This window comes from Crocodylus siamensis, chromosome 1, assembly GCF_052110815.1.
Source record: "Crocodylus siamensis isolate JL-2025a chromosome 1, ASM5211081v1, whole genome shotgun sequence".
NCBI classification, from domain to species: domain Eukaryota; kingdom Metazoa; phylum Chordata; order Crocodylia; family Crocodylidae; genus Crocodylus; species Crocodylus siamensis.
This window is the reverse complement of record NC_143395.1, coordinates 20,602,651-20,618,891: the sequence shown is the minus strand read 5'-3', so window position 1 is coordinate 20,618,891 and position 16,241 is coordinate 20,602,651. Positions and strand designations below refer to the sequence as shown.

Genomic DNA, 16,241 nt, shown 5'->3' with positions numbered 1-16,241 from the left:
ATGTTCTGACTTTCTTTGGCTCCATTGTTATTAAAAATGATTTCATTAAAACTTCTACTCTGACATACTCCATTTTGGCTGACTTCAGTTATTTTTTTATTCGCATCCAAAGTCCATTGTAAATGTTTTTTATTAATTTGAACATAGCTTATATTAATGCTTGTGCTTTTTACTACATTCCTCTGATACATTTCTATGCTAAGTTATTAGAGATGGAATATTTTTCATTTTGTAATCTATTACTTTTGAAAAATTTATTCCCCATGTGTATTTACAGAATTCTTAGGATAACAAACTTACGGATCTCAAACAGCTGCAGTAACTATTCTAGCAGGGAAAGTGAGGATGCTGAGAATGTGTGGGAGAAACACAGCAAGCACAACCTCAAGTACTGAACCAAAATCTTAAGTAATCACATTGTATATTTACCCATTTACACTTTCAGTTAATGTTTAGTTCACATGACAATGGCCATATCGAAGGTAACAGATTTGAAAAATTAAAATCAAGGGGGGTGGGGCGAGGAAGGGACATGGAGAAACGAGGGGAGAGGGGAGGAGCCGCATCGCGTTGTCAACGTCAAGCTGATGCAGTGTATGTGGGAAACTTGTCTCTTCCTCAGCCCTTCAGCAGCCATTTGGAAGCTGCTGAGTGGCTGTGGGGGGACAAGGGGTTCCTGTTGCAGCACCGCGGGCCACAGAAAATGGCTTGGAGGGCTGCATGGCAGCCCGCAGGCCATATGTTGGACAAGCCAGGTCTAACAGAATTGTAAACAAAGAAGATACATATTGTTTTTCTAATGTCTGAAAAGAAACACTAATATAATTTGCATCATTTCTAAAAGGTAAATCTTACCTACTAGATGATTAGCCAGCTTTCAAAAACCTTCTCCTCTCTAACAGTATTTTCTATTTTACAGGATTCCTATGGATAAGTGCATGGGTCAAAAAATATAGAGATAGGCCATGTCCCCAGATGCAGGCATTTGAGATTTGTGGTGCTGCAAATTGCATGTGTGGAATGTTAAAACATGTCCCACGCTGCAAATTTACAGTGCAGGGACAAAATTTGCTAACAGGATTTCCGGGTAGCAAAAAAGTGCTGGGAAAAAAGAGGCATGACACATGTGAAAATAGCATGGACCGGAACAAATGGAGGCTTCATCCTCCAATGTGATGCTATGGCTGCTGGCCAGAGCATCTTTACTGCTCCATCTGTGCCTTGGCTGCTTCAGTACTCTGGGAGGTGGAAAGAGCTGGCCAAGGGCAATTTGTCCAAAGCTTGACAATGTGTCCCGCAACAAAGCACATATGCATGGGTATGCATTAAGGCACAAAATAGCTGCACAAATTTGTGCTGCTGCAAGCACATGACCCTGCTCATCTGGACACATCCACAAATGCCTATGCATAAGCCTTTGGTTTGGCCTCATTACCAAAGCTGAAACACAGCTTTGGTATTTTAGTTGCATCTCAACTACAAGATTTTTTTAAAGGCAACAGAGCACTGAAATGCTTTCTTGAAGCAATTAACACTTGGAATAACATTTGTTTTTTGCTGTAAAGGTATGAGGGTATCCCCTCTAAAACACAGTGAAGTGGGACAGAATTGTAGATTTCTTTTCAAATACCAGGTCACGCAAACTTCTTCACGGTACAGTAATTACAAAATAAGGATCATATACTGGAATGCACACTTTTTTTTATTTACTCCCTTTATAAATGCAGCATGCCCCCAATAGACTGAGTTTTTACTTAATGGTAGGACAAATGTTTTCTTTAAAATTATATGTGGCCAGAACATTTGGATCACTGAACAGGCCCAAGAGAAACATATGGCTGTAGCACATAAATTGTCCTCAAATTCTGGTGAAAAGAATGAAGCTATTTCAGTTTTTTTTTTCTTTTCTTTTTTTTACAATTACTGGGATATAAAGGACGTGTGCAACCATCTTCCACTGGCATTCATGCTACAATAGTCAGATTATATATTTGTAGCATATTAGAGGGCACCAGACAAAGTATTAGTCTCTGTGGATTTCTGGATTTTACTACTTACTTTAATATGTTGTAAAGAATTTATTGTAAGACTATTCAGAAATACAAATAGCTTTAACTTAGCCCTTGAAACCTGTTTGAGTCCTAATCATATTTTTAAAGGTTTACAATGATGGCTCTGTCTTCCACTCTTGATTAGAGACAACTGTAGATTTCTAAGTAACCAGTTTTGCTGCTTGGGCTCAAATCTATTATGCTAAGTGAGAACAATTATTACAGGAGGGTACAAATTGACCAGTCGGGTCCCTAGATTTTCTTGTAGGCAACTCATTGCCTAAGTAGCAACAGTGTTTTTCAGCTAGAGGTGGTCTTCCCATGTCAGAAAAGTCATGTTGCCAATTAGGCCAGTAGTACGTGTAGCTGCCTTATTGGACTCCAGGATGGTTGCCATGAATTCACCTTTTGAGCAATATTTCAGCTACCACTGGGGTTAGAAAATTAATTCCAAAGATGAAACAAACACTGTGTTCACCAAAGAGATCAATCATAACATTTCCAATGTGGTGGCCATACTGGATTACAAGATGGCTGGCACAGTAGCATGTATATATCAACTCGATGCAATTAAAATCCTAGTAAACAACAATCTAATATTAAAACCCCACAAATTCTATCACTATAAATTTCATAGCAGACCTACAGTACTGAAAACTTAACTCAGGCTAGTTGTTTGAGTTACCTGCATTCTGAAATGTAAAAAAAAGTTATCATCTTATTCAACGTATGTCAGATATTAATAATAAATAACTCAATGTCAATGAAATACACAGACATTTGTTCAACTTGAGGCAATAGGAAAATGTAATAATCTAATCCAATGGTAATGTGACGGCAATACAATGGTATATATAACATTAATACAATGGGTAATGGGAGGTTTTCAGCTCTCTTCATTACTTGAATCCATTTCTGAATCCCTGTAGTTATTATACAGATTCAATAAGCTGTCCTGTAGCACTTGCAGCCAGGAGTGCATGGCATATTAAACTGTTTATACAAGCATGCTGGTCCCCAGCATTTTGTCTTGCACTTGCAATTTGTTATTTAAAAGGTATTCTACTGGTAATGGTTCAAGCATGTTTATGATAGGAATGTAAGCATCATTTTCAGTTTACCAACCTCATTAGTCAGGTGATGGCAATGGTGGATTAGAGTCAAGCACACTTCGCCAACCAAGCTTTGATAATTAGCTCTACATACATAGCACACAAGGGAGTCATATGTAGACAGAATTTTATCTGGAGCTTTTCCTTGATGGAATAATTTCACCCCAACATCTAGAAGGGCTGCCAAAGATGTTGACGGCTGCTACAGCAATACAACCAACTTTCCTACATAACTGTACAAATCCTTATCAACATCAGGCCTACTTCTTAGACCTGCCAATAGATGCGGATGTTGAATGAGCAGCATGCAAGCAGTTTTCTTAGTGTGAACACTGAACTGGCTGGTGGTGTCACAACCAGTCATGCTGTGGAATCAGAGATGCGTGGACTGGCTCAGACAATTCTAACAAAGTACTGTGAATTGGAATTAATCTTATTAGGTTGCTTCTCTTCATCCAAACCTTAGGCGCAAGACTATGCAAGACTCTGGGCTCAGAGTGAGTCAATCCCATAGCAGAGGAAAGGGGGCAAGGGGGCCAGGAAGCCCCTTTGGCTAACCAGGGGCATCCAAGATATCTTAAGGGCAAAAAAAGAGGCATACAGGAAATGGAAGCAGGGGGTAGCTAGCAAAGAGGAGTATACTTCTTTGGTTTGCACCTGCAGGGAGTCAGTCAGGAAGGGCAAGGCAACTCTAGAACTCAGACTAGCGTCAGGGATTACTTGATCTTTCATGGATTCATTTGTTCTACGTGCAGCGTAGGATATATGTAGAAGTGTTCTGAAGCACCACATTTCAAAGGTCTCAAAATGCTTTTCCAGTGCCCTGGTGAATACCCAGGTTTCTCAGTAATAAAGTTGCTGACACGGCAATAGCATATAGTACAGGGGTGTGCAAAATGCAGCCCGTGAGCCAAATGTAGCCTGCCAGGCCATTCTATCCGACCTGTGGGGCCCCTAAAAAAATTTAGAAAATTAATATTTATCTGCCCCTGGCTTCCTGTCATGTGGCCCTTGATAGCTTGCCTAAACTCAGTAAGTGGCCCTCCGCCCAAAATAACTGCCTGCCCCGATATACAGTAAAAGTCCTGTTAACTGGCATCTTACAAGCCAGCATGCTCAATTAACCAACATACTGGCTTGTAAGATTAAGTGAAATCGGAAGTGCTCACTGTGGCACTTCCAGTTTCTCCGAGCCCCCATGTCCCGGGGGAAAGCAGCCCGTGCTGCTGAGCCTCCATGGCACAAACAGGCTGTGCAGGGCCCGCCTTCCTGTCCCACAGAAGGCGCAGTGATGCTGCGGGAGGGGCAGCGGGATGCCCCAGACAAAGCAGACAAGGCAGGAGAAGCAGTGGCCCAGGCCACTCAATTAACTGGCATATTTTGTTATCTGGAAACCCCCATTCCCAGGGGATGCTGGATAACAGAGTTTTTACTGTAGTAAGTGAAGATTTGTTTTCACTGTGATGTTGCTGCTAGTCCAGGTTTTCTTCAGTTTTGTTAGTTGTCCAACGAGAATGGTTATTTTTGTTTTTACTTATTTTCAGGATGTAGCATCTTTTGTGGGATGCTCCAACATATTTAAAATGTGTTACTTTTTCTAGGATGTACTTGGTAGCTATGTTGGTCTGAGACAAACAGAAATAAAAAAATCTAGAACTCTTGGTTTCAAAATCATACTTTTTATTAGACCAACTGGGAAATCGCAAAAATATATCCTTTTTTTGCAAGCTTTTGGGCTCAAAGACCCTTCATCAGGAGCTGGGAAAAGTAGAGATGGTAAAAAGTCTCCATAGGTAGGAAATAAACTTAATTTTTGCATAGAGAGAGCTGGAAAGCTGTCCCTCTGGGTCCATGAGTGTGTCTTTGTGAGTAGTGCTGAGTTGCTCTTTGATGTGTAGATCAGGTAGAAATCCTTCCCTGTAGGAGTAAGATGGCAGGCAGGATATTTTTCTGTGATTTCCCAGTTGGTCTAATAAAACTTCTAGATTTTTGTATTTCTGTTTGTCTCAGACCAACATGGCTACCAAATACATCCCTGAAATGTGGAAGATGCCAAATTTTAGCTGATTTTGGATTCTAAACTTCATTGCAGAACAACAGGAAAGATTTGGTACCTCTCCGCCTGCCATCTGACTCTTTCAGGGGAGGATTTCTACCTGATCAAAGAGCAACTCAGAACAACTCACAAAGACGCATTCATGGACCCAGGGGGACAGCTTTCCATTGACTTTTCCCTCTTTTTGAAAAGAACTCATTTTGCTAAATTAATCGTTACAAAGTATCTTAGTATTCTTAGCAAGGAAGAAAAGGCTTTCCATAAAACTTGTTGTTTCAGGACTGTGGATAATTAAAATTAGACAATTATTTCCTGTTAGAGAAGGTGCTTTAGAATAAACACATGCTAAATAAAGTTTCACAATAAAAGTAAATAGATAAGTAAAAATTGACTAATTGTTGTTGGCAAATAGTCCACTGTTTACTGGTTCCACTTCTTAGTGGTAGTGCTAATATATAAGATATAACAAATCTGTAAACAATATTAGGTTATTCTTCTGAAATATTTCAGTCTCTTTTAAAAGGGGAGAATGGCACCAGGTGGAGTGTGATTTATAAGTAATACTCTTTTATTTGTTCTAACAAGACAGATGGGAAAGTAATATCAGTCAGAAAACACCAATTTAACTCGTCTTGCAGCTCTAAAATAATAAACACTGACAGTTTACATTTTCAGATTGTAAGAATTTCAATTTTATTTAGTCTATTATTCTCTTAATCTACTATTTACCTCTGAACTTGAGCGAAATTAGAAACGATGCTACCAAATGAGTGGCATTCAAACTGTAAATTAGAAGTTTCAGAGCTAAGAGGAATTGTGAGAACATTTCTGAAGTTAACACAGGTCAAGTCTCAATTTTGTGCACTCCTATGAAGAAGTTTAGCACTTTTTCAGATTAAGTCATAAACAGAAAACAAAACTGTAACTGTAAATGTATCAGAAGCCATATTGATCTATATACCCGATTATCATTTTAACACCATGAGGTTAACAGTGTACTCAGATTAAAGGACTCCAGGCAGCTCATTTCAAAGGCAGAGAAAATAACAGAATTCAAGATGACACTGAACTGGGTGCTTATCTACAATGTTATGTTACAATAACTACAGGCAAGAAACTCATTATGAATTACAATGGAAAACAATTAATTTCTTAATTCCAATTATTTACTCCATTGCTAGGATAAAGCTTTGATGATGTACACTGGATGTGTGTGAATGTTACACACACTGAATGAGGATCATCACAATTAGAGAATGATAACAATTAAGTACAGTTGGGGGAGGAGAGGCAAAACACCTTCACTATATTTTTAAGCATACAACTGTCAACATTTTGAAGCGCTGAACTTACAGGACATGGAACCCAGGCCACTATGGCGGTAGACTTCGGGGTTTGGAATCTGCTTTCAGTGCAATTCTGCCACTTTTACAGCCTGATGCAAATTTACCTTTTTACTGAGGAGCTTTATCAACCAAATGCTGGAATCGCCATTGGTAATAACATTATTTGTTCTAATCTTTAGAGAAAATGTGGTTTGGTCATTGCAGCGCATTGCAGAATACAGAGTACTCTTTGATTTAGTACCAGACTAATAACACTGAGGAGTGCCTGATTCAGCACGACAAATCATACTTACAAAGACAAATTATCCATATTTACCTGCACAGACATTACATAAACCTGGGCAAGAAAATAACATTATCAATATTGTAGTTCTATAGAATCATGACAAAAATAATCTTGTATACTGCTAACCAAGGGATTCCTGCCAATCACATAATATAAGCTCTTACCCATCTTCCACATTTGCATGGACAGCCGAAACAACGCCTTCTAGGACCTGAAGTGGATCTTTCAGTGAAGTCAAAGCAACATTATCCTCACTGTCAAAAAGAATTAAATCAGTTTATACAAAACATGACTACTTTAGAATAAAACTTTCTTGAATCTTAATGTTCAATCCAGACAGCACAACTGCAGGCCATGTGTAAACTTTTTGTTGATCAGAGTAATTTTCAAGTTGTCTATTTGATTTGTTCCTCTTATCTTTGTGTCATAATATAAAGTAATGAACAGAAGAAAGGGGAGAAAAAAGCACATGAGAAAAATAACTAAACAACTCAAATGCAGCTAACAAAAAAGAAGCCAGAGAGTTAAAATGCACCAGACCACTTGTCTTTCCTCAGAGGGTTCATTTAAAATCTGGTCCATGAAAAAACACTTTCTACCAAGGTGTTCAGAAAATAGTTGTTACTGAAGCGTGTTGTTATACTGCATTATGCCAACACAGACAAAATAGACTGAAGGCTTTGCATAAATTGTCACCACATTTTCCTTCCAAGTATCATGCAGGAATCAAGATGGTAATTCTAAATCATGTAATTCATCAGGAAAGTTACAGTTGGGACACAGATTTTTCTAGTGTTCAAAAGCTGTTAAAAGCAGGAATGATGAAAGTTTCAGTGTTTACACATTTGTCTCATGGAAGGAAAGTGCAAATCTTTTGCTATGAAGTCTAGGGAAATAAGCCTGACAAATAACTGAACTCTTAGAGGAAAAATGAATTACACTAGCACTTTAATAAAGACTTCAGGGTCTTTTCATGCAAATCATAAAAGGACAATGATGGTTAGGCTGACCTAGAATATCAATAGATCTGTCTATCTTAGGGCTCATAATTGTTGAACTAAAGATGCTAGACAGCTTGCCAAAGATGCCTCAGGAGCCAGAGATACAAATGCACATTCCCTGCAATTCATCAGCATAGTAAAGCTATTCTATTGCTAGACTATGTGTCAACCTTTTGCTGCACTTAAGAATTATGATTCCTTAGTAATATGAATACATGTCAAAGCCTCAATGATTGCTCTGCCAAAGGTAACATAACTTATAGGATACCAGATAATGGAATATGCATGGACTAACTACAAGGCTTTGCACATTTACTCTTTACAATTATGAAAGTTTCTGCCAATATCTGATTTCTGTTATTGCAGTGGGATGTTTGTTTTAGCCAAGAGACAAATCAGGTGATTTTGAGAGGTGACACAGGTGACATTTGAAGAAAGCATGGACATGCATCTTTAGAAACCTAAGTGGATTTTCTACATAGAAGGTTTCTGCTGTTAATTGGTGCTTAGCATGATGTTAACGGATGCTTCCTGGATACTAATTGCACCTTATGATGATTCAGAGAAAAATAAAACAAACAAACAAAACAGAACAAAATCCAAGGTGCCTGTAAATCTGACCAAGTGGAAAATCCTTACTGATGCCAGATCTGACCAAAGGTACGAGCCTGAGCACAGGAGCAAAAACACTAAACAAGCACATGATGAAGGATATGTTGAACCACCAGATCACTCACTCAGTGGCCCTCTTCACCTGTGGACCAATCTGACACTTTACAGCAGGGGTACCCAACCTACAGCATATGTGCCACAACTGGAATGGAAAGCCTGTGTGTGTGGTGTGCAACAGAGGGGCAGCCAGCACATACGGCACGGAACAGAAAGCAAAGCAGGAGATTGGACAGGAAGCACAAGTCAGGGAGCAGAAATAAGAGCAGCAGATCAAGGAGGAAAAGGGGACTGGAGTGGCACTCTAAAGAACATGGATCCTAGTTTGTGGCAACTTGCCAAAAAGTCCCCCCCAACTATTTGTGTAGTGTAGCTATTATGAAACTTGACAGTGACGAATCAAACTGCACATCTTGAGAAGACACAAGAAGTGGTTTGATGGACTAGTTTCTGAACAGGTGTTTTACATCGAGGCCATGTACAAACACAGAACTACAAGAACGTTTTGTACTGAGGAGCTCATAGACTACCTTGGGTCCATCACACAGATGGATCCCTGATGTATCCATGGAAGCATTTATAATGTAGCAAATCTAAGGAAGGAGTCTGTATTCTGAAAAAGCTGGAGAAGTAATAAAGAACACACTGAACAGCTTTGTATATAGCTGCCTATTTTTTTAATCAGATTAAAACAAAGAAAGAAAGCAAAAAACACAACAAAACACCACAAAACAACCCCCCCCCCCGGTATGGTCAAGATAGCTTAAACTTAATATTACGGAAGCTTTTACTATGGGCAAACTTCAAATTTTCCCTCTTGTCAAACTGCTAGGTTTTTACAAACAAGCTTGTAAAATGAAAAAAGTTTACTCTGTTATACCATTAACATCAAATATACAGTAACAGCTCTAAGAGTGATAAAAAACCCACTCTCAAGGAAATGAAAGATGGTTGTCTGAAAGATTTGGGAAAGGGGGGGTCATTTTGTGGTTAAAGGACAAGGTTAGGAACAAGGAGATATAAGTCCTATTTCCAGCTCTTCCATAGGACTTCCTGTTATTTAGATTTCCAGTTATTTTAAATATACCTTTATTGTAGATAGCCAAACTGTATAGCTCAGGAAATGGCATATCAACCCATTTTTGTTGCCTTAGAAGTGCGGGGGGGGAAGCTCACAACACCTTCAGGATTTGATTTTTCAACTTAAATAACCTAAATAACTCCATTTGGAAATGCAGACACTCAGCACCTCTGGGAACCAAGCTCAAGGTGGGCTAAAGGACATTGAAACACCTGCCATTAGTGCATACTTCTGAAAACCCAGGGCTTAACTTTGTGGTTTGGTTATCCAATCTGTAAACCAGAAACAATACTTACATTCATTAATATTTGTGAAATGCTTTAAGGCTATCATATGAAAGGGTTCTGTGCAAAGGCAAGCATTATCCCATCAGACAAACAGGGGAGTTAAAGAGTAAAGTCTAGTTATCCGTGGCACAGTATTTTAAAATAAACTTGAAATTCAATCTATTAACTATAATACAAGAATGTTAATTTATTAAATAAATGAATGATGGGAAACCAGTGTTTTTCATCTTAAAAACCTGATGCTATCTGTAGTACTTTAAAAATTAGTTAGGGCAATAAAAAAAAATAATCACAATTCAAAAGACTTCTACATGACAAACAGAATCATTTGTCAAGTTTTCACAACAACTATAGCTTTCTTGTTTCCTAACTAATTAACAGCAAAATCGTCAGAAACTACTGACAGAAACAAACATAATTAATGGTACATTAGTTCTTCACATAGATTATATGGTGTTTTATGTGCCTTTTTAAAAAAAAATAAAAAAATACCTAGGAGCTTTAAGGTGAATGTTGCACGAGTCTGGCATAATTAAATTGGTAAAGGCTCATTTTGATTTCAGTTCAGATGCAAAAAAAGACATGTATTTAATCAAAAAGTTCTTCAAGAGCAATAAAAAATTACAAAGAATTACATAAAAGGAGAATAAATTAAATGCAACTAAATATTTTAGCCTAATTACATTATTCACCAAAATACTCGATGCCTTGTTATTTTCCAAGCCTTACATTCATCCTTTTTATACTCGGAACATTAACATATCCTATGGAGAAATTGTGAATTGCAATGTTAAAGAGCTAATATCATTTTTATAAAAATGACATTCCTAAATTATTAAACTCTACTGTCTGCCATCCTTCAGGAAGGCCGAGAGACAATGAAAAGTCTTAATTTCCTTTTTGGGGTTGACTATTCCAAATACAAATGATCTCTCCCAGTAAATAAGACTAGACGCCAAGTCTGATCAAGCTTCTCCTGCCTGTTGCCAGGTGAGCATGAAACTATGCTCCAAATGCAAGACCCAGTTAAGCCAGATAGTAGCACTTGGGCTGCTACGTTTAGTTACCCCAGTGAGCACAGCGGTGGTTATCTATGTTAGTGTGAGGTCAGGCAGAATGTAGAGCAGGGTGACACCTTGAAGACTAACTGGTTCAGAGAGGCATGAGCTTTGGTAGGTAAGTAGATTGTTGTCTATGAAAACTCATAACTCTGAACCAGTTGGACAGGTGCTACTCTGCTCTACCTTCTACCAGGTACTCCAAAGTTAATTACATGGTAACTTCAGTTACCCAATGGCATTTCTAAGTTTTGCATTTAATAGTCATGAGATAAACTGAGAGGACAGCAACAGGGCAGATGCAGGGTGGGCCAGAAACCAGGGCATCCTCTCTTGCTATGTAATCCTCATCTCCCATAGGCACACAGCCAGACTCCCTGTGGCTTGCTCTTCTTCTGGACCCATATATCTTCTTTTCTTGGCTGCCCCCATGGTTCAGCTTCTATGGAAAAAGTAGAGGCTCCTCTTTGCCCTGCCTAGCTATACCTTAGAATAGGGGTTTTCAACCTTTTTTTAACAAGTGTACCCCTTTTGTTTCAAAGTTTCAATTCATGTACTCCTTCATAATTTTTTCTGTTTAATGGGGGCAGATCGAAGTCCCCATGATGAGGGAGGGAATGGGGCTGGGACAGGCATTGCATAGGTGGAGGGAGAAAAAAAATATGGGGGGGGGGCTGAGCGTATGCGTGTGAACCCCCTCAAAAGGTAAGTCTGTGGAGAAAGGGGCCATGGGGGAGGTACAGATCAGGGCCCCTGTGGTGAGGGAGGGAGTGGGGCAGAGGCAGGAACAGGGCTGAGGTGAGTAGGGCCCCAGCCAGGCCGGTTGGTGGGGCACCCCCAAGCCTCCATTTGTCCCACCACCCGACAGAGATGGGGCCCCACTCACCCTGGTCCCTGCTCTTGCCCTGCTCTCTCCCTCATTGCAGGGCCCTCAATCTGCCCCCCCACTCAGTGGTGAGGGAGGAAGTAGGGCTGTGGATTGAGCCCCCCACAGTGCAGGAGGGAGTGGGGCAGGGACAAGTCATTCATCCCTGCCCTTGACCTGCTCCCTCCTGCACTGTGGGGATTGTCCCATGACCTGGCCTGGCCTGGGCCTCATTTACTGTGAATGGGGCCCCAGCCAGGCCAGGTCGTGGGACAATCAGAACCCTGTGGCTCCTTCAGGGGAATGGAAAGGGGGGTTGGCTCCTGCCACTGCATGCACCACAAGGGAAGCAAGGGGGGGGGGCACGTGCTCATCCACACTGTGCCCTGGAGGAGCTGCTAGGCTCCGATTGTCCTGTGACCCGGCTGGGCCAGGTCATGCGACAATGCCCACAGTGCAGGAGGGAAGAGGTCCAGAGGCAGGGGTAAATGACTCGTCTCTGCCCCACTCCCTCCTGCACTGTGGGGGGGCTCTTCTTGGTGGCATAGGGGGCCAGGCTGTGCTACGGCGGTGGCTGCAGCCACCCTAAAATTAGCCTTAATCCACCCCAAACTCCTCCCAGTGCAGCCGGGCCCAACACCCTCACCAGAAACAGCCCAGCACTGTCCTGGCCTCAGCTGGCAGTAGCCCATAGCCCATCCTTCCCCACGTGCTGATCCAAGGGCACACATCCCTCATGCCCTCCCAGGAGTGTGCGCAGCAGGAGCGCTGGGAGGGGGAGCCGAATGGAAGCTGTGTGCTGCCCCACTTTCCTATAGCCGGTCATGGCTCCGCAGGCGGCTGACAGGCCTTGCGCCCAGCCAATCATGTGCCACTTGGGGCAGGCACAACCCCCACCCCCTGCCATTCAAACGGGTGTGGGTGGGGAAGCACTGCAATGTGCTGTGTTGGGTCAGCGGCTCCTGGTGCTTTCCTCCCCTTCCCCCTCCCCTGAGTAAGAGGTGAATACGCCAGGGAAGATGCTGCTGCCATGCACCAGGCATGCTCTGCCCCAGCCTGCCCATACATGCCCTCTATGACTTGTCTAAGTACCCATAGGGGTATGTGTACACACAGTCGACAACCCCTGGCCTAGTAGTTGGGCACTTTGCTGAGATGTGGGAGATACAAATTCAAACACTTTCTGGGAACCCCAGGACATGGGTCTCCTGCTTGCTAGTCCTAAATGCACTAGAGTTACACGTGTTCCTGAGTGGGATAAGCTCAATTATTTGCTAAAGTGGTCTGAAATACCACTTGAGAACTAGTTGTCGTGCTGTTTGCCCATCTAAAGGTGGAGTTGACTTTGGACCTATGCTCTTTCATCTGCATGTATGAGTTCAGAAGACCTAAGAACTTCAGGTAAAATAAATCTATAATATGCTGTTCTGTGACATATAAGAATCATGGAAGACAGCTCATCTTATGCATCTTGGGTTCCTACCTAAATGATCTTCTGAGATGGGATACAAAAGTTATTCAAGTTTATTATAAAACTACATGGCAGCCATAGAGAGGGTCTTGCTTTCTGATGCTTATTGTGCTACTGAAGAATAGATATAAAATATTTCCTATATAACTCAACTAAGCTATAAACATTACCAATTTTGTAAATGTACGAAAGAGCTGGGAGGCAACTAATATCTATTGACAATGACGACTTCCATAGGCTAACCCAAAAAATTGTCAGTGACAGGGTTTAAATGAAATATGCAGATAAAATTCTATGGAGGAGATTATACTGTTAGTAAAAGAGACTCCCAACTAAATTCTGAGAAGTAGAACTAGTTACAAAGTAAGAAAATTGAAATATCTGACAGAATTTGACAGTTCTTCTAAACTGATATGGAATTAACTCAAATATACATATATAGAATTGGGAGGGGACTACTTATATATTTTGTCCTAAAACTGGTCCATTTTCTAGGAGGCATGTATGAGAGAAATCTGGTGTTTTTATGGGGGGAAGTGGGGATGATGTATATATTTAACAAGAAAAATCTAAGCAAGTGAGAGAAAAGGGAGATATTCCACAAAGGAAATCTTTATAGATGTCTCCTCTGTAAAAGTCAGTAAACATTTTCCATATGAAAAAAACCCCTAAATGTTTTGAATGGGCTTTATACCAAATCTGAATTTTTAACTTTTTTTGTAGGTGTAAAAAAAAGATTTTTGTTTTCTATTATGGTTGCAGTAAGATCTCAGTTTAACTCTGGAGTGTTCCCTGAAACCTATTTTGTCACAACGAAGTCTACTGAATTTATAGGTAGGTGGTTCAATGGCATTCCTTATCATCATTAAAAACCCAGAACTGGGCAACTAAACACTACGTTTTCCCTTGCCTTCATTTTCAAAATTAAATACCCACCCCAATACATTTAAACTTCCCCATTTTCCAACATGCTCTTCTTTCAAGTCCATTTAAAACCATGACAATGCATGTATCCGATTTCTTATAAACGCCCAAAGTTTCCTAATGCACAAAACCTTAAGAGTTTTCTTTTTAAAAGTAACATTTACTGAATTCTTAAGCTTGGTACTCCACGCAGGCAGGAAGTATTTTCTTCTTTATAATTACATTTTTTTCCCAATGAACACAGAAATACACAGGAGTTTCACAAAATGATGTGGTTAGTAAGTTTCGATTTGTGCCATGCACTAGCTTGAATACTAATGTAGTGGTGCATGACTGAGACGCATCCAATTCCATTCACTTCCGTGACATCAGTGTCAGCAGGCTAAAGAGATGCCAGGCAACAGCTTTTTTGTAAAAATGCTTATTCTATTTAAAAGGAAGTTTGTTTTTTTAAAATATTTTTAATTCCCCTGGGTATTTTGTTGGCATGTTCCATATTACCTCAAGCAGGGGCAAACTATTCTATCTTGTATAGGTTTTTATTCCATGCTCATCCTTTCTGTGCAACTTTCAGTGTTACATTACTCATTAATTAGCACTGAGATTTTTGATGTTTTATCTTTTCTACAGGGGAAGAAATATGCGTAGAGAACTCATTTTCATAGTGTTAGGTTTCTCTTTGATTTGATTTGCTTATTTATTTGCAGGTACAGTATACATGTTATTTAGAATTCAGAGTACTGAAAGCAAACTGACAAAAACGTGCCTGGACTTGGAATGGAAGGTGAGGTTTCTGACTACCCTCAACTTTTGCAGAAAGAATTCAGTCCAGTATGTTGAACCAGCTCCTGCAAAGCAGTCCATTTCTCTTACCCTTATTGAAAAATTACACCCTTCCAGGAGTGTTGAGAGTGACACTGTTCATTCCAGAGGTTTAGATGATGTTTTAGATATCCTGGGCCCAAAACGTGAACAACAACTTGATAGAACTTGATAAAAAATGTCTGTGAGAAACAATAGTACAGAATGGAGGACAATTTTCTCTTGCTAAGGACAGCGAATACAGGGCTCCTGGTATTATCCCATCAGGTCTCAGTGTAGGCTGTAGAGGTGCTTCATCTCTGAAGAGGTCTTACTCATTAATGACATATCTTGCAATTAACAGCATTAGCTTTTCTTAGAATCAGAGGGAATCAAAGTGGGGCTGGGAGGGACCTCCAGAGGTCATCTAGTCCTATCCCTTTCCTGAGGCAGGATCATCCCTATCCAAACCATCCTCTACAGTCCATAAACTAAATTACAAAAAGCTACTGTCAACATTGACACAACACAGGCATAACCTGCCACAGATAAAGCGGGGGAATCATGACAGCTGAAGTCCTGCTTCTATAAAAAGTTGCCAATATATGCTCAAGAGACCCCAGGCAGGGGGCCAACCTTTCCACTGCAAGAGGAAGGAAAAAACCCCACAGCCCATACCAATCTAACCATGGGAAAAATTCCTTCCTGACCCCAATATGGTGATCAGTTTGACCCTAAGTAGAGGGGCTAGAGCCCCTAGGCAGGAATTTCCGATTTTAGTCTGAGAAGGAGCTGCCTGCTGGGAGCTGAAGCCGGCTGCAGCTGGGAGGCTCCAAACAGCAGTGCTGGGCTCCGGCATCAGCGTCACACCAGCATGTGGAAGTGTGCTTCGGAGAGGGCGGTGGGGGAGGGGCCTGAGACAGCGCAGCCCTAGTCTCTCCCCTGCTCCTAGCACAGAGGTCATGAGCCCGGTGCAGCTGTTTGTAGCCAGCCCGGGCTCTAGGCAGCTGCAGCAAGCAGGCTGCAAACAGCTGTGCCAGGCTGCATAGCTCCAGCATCACTTCTGTGCTGGTGGCGACTGCACAGGCACCTCGGGGCAGGCTGCGCTGCCCCACTGTTCGCCCCGAGGTGTGCGTGGCCCTGGCTCTGGGGAGCTGCTGCCAGCCAGGAGTCTGGGTTGCTCCCGGCAGGCAGGTTAGGATGCTGTAAGCCCTGCCGGGAGCAGCTGGGGCT

General features: G+C 41.2%; 1 protein-coding gene across 5 annotated transcripts in view; it reads right to left on the bottom strand.

The window, feature by feature from the left end:
• The window catches only part of NBAS (NBAS subunit of NRZ tethering complex), a 378,957-nt gene that overhangs the window by 74,978 nt on the left and 287,738 nt on the right, over window positions 1-16,241 (bottom strand). For all 5 annotated transcript variants that reach the window (XM_090031852.1, XM_090031878.1, XM_090031881.1 and 2 more), the window contains one exon: window positions 7,016-7,105. In XM_090031852.1, coding sequence (XP_089887978.1) covers window positions 7,016-7,105 — 90 coding nt within the window. The remainder of the gene's footprint in view (window positions 1-7,015; window positions 7,106-16,241) is intronic.